The following is a 2987-nucleotide window of genomic DNA, read 5'->3' on the forward strand; positions in this document are numbered from 1 at the left end:
TGATGGCCCAGTGGGGTTATGGAGGATGAAGCCTCAGCACACACAACTTTCCTCTCTCTTCTCCATCTCTCAGTCCTACCCGCTGTCTTTCTAGGATCATCTCCTAGCCAGAGGAAGCAGAAGAGGAATACCTAAACTTCCTTGTATCATTTCACTTCATCAAAACTTAAACTTTTCTTTTCCTGGTTGGATGGGTGGGGCCCAACAGTACCATCAAATGTGCTAGTTATTCCATGGCCATATGCTAATAGGAAGTGATTCTATAGATGAATTTTATTCTTATCTCCCCTCCTATTCATTCTTCATTTTCTCTACACCCATCCTTGACCTCATCAGCATTCCTTAGGCATCTAGTTTGAAGCCCTTAATTCTCTCATCCATTCTCACCTCCCATCCTTTCATGTCCTTTTCCTAATTTTCATTTTTCCTGCTTATTTCTTTTGCTCACCATCCTGTCCCATCCCTCCACATATCCTCATTTTCATCTTCAGTCCTCCACTCCCAAGTCTTTCCTACTTCTCACTCTCATACCTTTTCTTCCTATCTTTATCTCAGCCTGTCCTTCCAGTTTCTTGACTCCAAGAAGAGATTACAAAGAAGACAAGCTCCAGGTGTAGCCATGGACAGTTTTGGGAATGACAGAGTAGAGAAACTATTTTTCCAGGTTGCTGCCCTCATGGGAAATTTCCCCCAACCCAGAAAAGGCAGGAAAAGAGGGACCCTATCACCCCTCATGTCAGTGACCGCCTCCCTACAAGTACCCGCCACAGGGCACCCTGAACGTCAGAGTTTCTAAGGCTGTAGATAAGTGGGTTCAACATGGGATTGATAATTGTGTTGAAAACTCCAACTCCCTTATCCTTGTCTGAAGCCTCCTCTGAACCCAGGCGCATGTAGTTGAACATACCAGTCCCATAGAAGAGGAATACCACAGTGAGGTGGGAGCCACACGTGGAGAGGGCTTTCTTCCTGCCCTCCACTGAGCGGATTTGTAGAACTGCAGCTGCCACGTGGATGTAGGAGATGATGATGAGAACAATAGTTGTACCTGCCATTATGAAACTCATGCCAAAGAGTAGCAGCTCATTGAGCTGAGTGCTGGAGCAGGAGAGCTGGAAGAGCTGTGGGAGGTCACAGTAGAAGTGATTGACCTCGTTGGGACCACAGAAGTTTAGGGTGGTTAGGGCAATCGTGTGGGTCAGTGCATTGGTGATGGCACAAGCCCAGGACACAGCCACCAGTATCCTCTGGACCGTCTGGCTCATGCGGGTGCTGTAGATGAGGGGTCGGCAGATGGCCAAGAATCGATCATAGGCCATGGCTGTCAACAGGAAGCAGTCCATCCCAGCCAGAAGGTGGAAGAAGAAGAGCTGGGAGAGGCAGGCTGCATAGGGAATTGTGCGCTTGTGGGACAGGAGATGACCCAACATGGCAGGAACAGTGACGGTGATGCACCCAATGTCCAGCACTGACAGGTTCCCCAGGAAGAAGTACATAGGGGTGTGGAGTTTGGGTTCCACCAAGATGGCTGCCAGGATGCTGAGGTTGCCCCCGACAGTGACCAAGTAGGCAAAGAGGAAGAGTACAAAGACCATAGGCTGGAGATTTTCTGTTTCCACTAAGCCCAGTAAAATGAATTCAGTTACAGCCGTCCTGTTGGTTCTAGCTTCTGGCTGCATGAGTCTCTGTAAAGAAATGTCACAGGAGTGGAAGTTTCAGTCTACTTAATGTACTTATTCAACATGAATATCTTAAACCATATATGTTCAAAGCCCCATGGTAAGTTCCTAGCTGCCTGGGTGATGGTTTTCCCACTCCCTAGGGTCACTTACACTTCCCTGGTGGCTCAGATGGTAAAGCGTCTGCCTACAATGCGGGAGACCCGGCTTCAATCCCTGGGTCGGGAAGATCTCCTGGAGAAGGAAATGGCAACCCACTCCAGTATTCTTGCCTGGAAAAGCCCATGGATGGAGGAACCTGGTAGGCTACAGTCTGTGGGGTCACAAAGAGTTGGACATGTCTGAGCAACTTCACAGGGTCACTTACACCTCACTCACTGACTTCCTTCATCCCTCCATGTCTTTACCTTAGTCTTGACTGAGATGCCCCAAACCACCAGAACTTTGTCGCTCCCATCTTTTCCCAGCTGAAAAATGTTAGAATACTTGGGAAAATAAATTCAGATAAAAGCAAACTTCCTCTTTGAATATAGTGAGACTAAAATGGAATTTCCCCAATTTACTCTTGAGGGATCAGCCCAAACCAATAAACAGATTTCAAAGTAGAAAAATTAATGGTATTTGCAGAGAAATATCTAGAAAGCATTTGAAAACACAGCCTAGGTTCTAAAACTTGTAGAAATAATGATGATCAAGCCAAGGTATGGCAAGAGTCAGAAAGAAGATACCATGATTGTGGCTATCAGGTACTCCAGGCCTTTCTCCAAGGTGTGGGGGCATAGTCCGAAGAATAAAATTAAAAATCTTTATGTCACTAAATTGCTAGTATTATTTGCTCGTATTGTTGCTAATTAAGCCCTTACATGAGACTCTGAATAATGGCTTATTTTAAAATAATTTATTCTTTTCATAGTATCTGCTACTTGCCTCTGGAATCAAAATTTTAAGCATGATCTGTGGATTGGTTGCTACTAGATGCAGTTAGTTTTCTGCATAGCAAAACCACCCATTGTCCACTTGCCCTTGTTTTAGGCATGGTAGACTGGCCAGTAGCTCTAATGGCATGTGTGCATGCTCTGTACTGTCCAGCTCTTTGTGACCTCTTGAATTGTAGCCCGCCAGGCTCCTCTGTCCGTGGGATTCCCCAAGCAAGAATACTATACCTATTATGCAGGTGCATAGTAGAGAACCAGATTGAGCTAAGTCTTTCAGATCTTATAATAAACTCTTGGTAAAAAAAAAAAAAAATCCATGTCTCTCTATTGCCCATGGAATAAGCAGAGCCAGGGCTTCCCTAAGAGTAACATT

The 2987-nt window shown here is 45.5% G+C and overlaps 1 protein-coding gene across 1 annotated transcript; it reads right to left on the reverse strand.

Moving 5' to 3' along the window:
* Positions 1–731: 731 nt before the first annotated feature.
* On the reverse strand, positions 732–1691 carry LOC122693406 (olfactory receptor 3A2-like). Its single transcript, XM_043900906.1, has one exon. The coding sequence runs from the start codon at positions 1677–1679 to the stop codon at positions 732–734; it is 948 nt and encodes a 315-aa protein (XP_043756841.1). The 5' UTR covers positions 1680–1691.
* Between the last annotated feature and the right edge of the window lie 1296 nt (positions 1692–2987).

The sequence above is a fragment of the Cervus elaphus genome, chromosome 5 (assembly GCF_910594005.1).
Source record: "Cervus elaphus chromosome 5, mCerEla1.1, whole genome shotgun sequence".
NCBI lineage: Eukaryota > Metazoa > Chordata > Mammalia > Artiodactyla > Cervidae > Cervus > Cervus elaphus.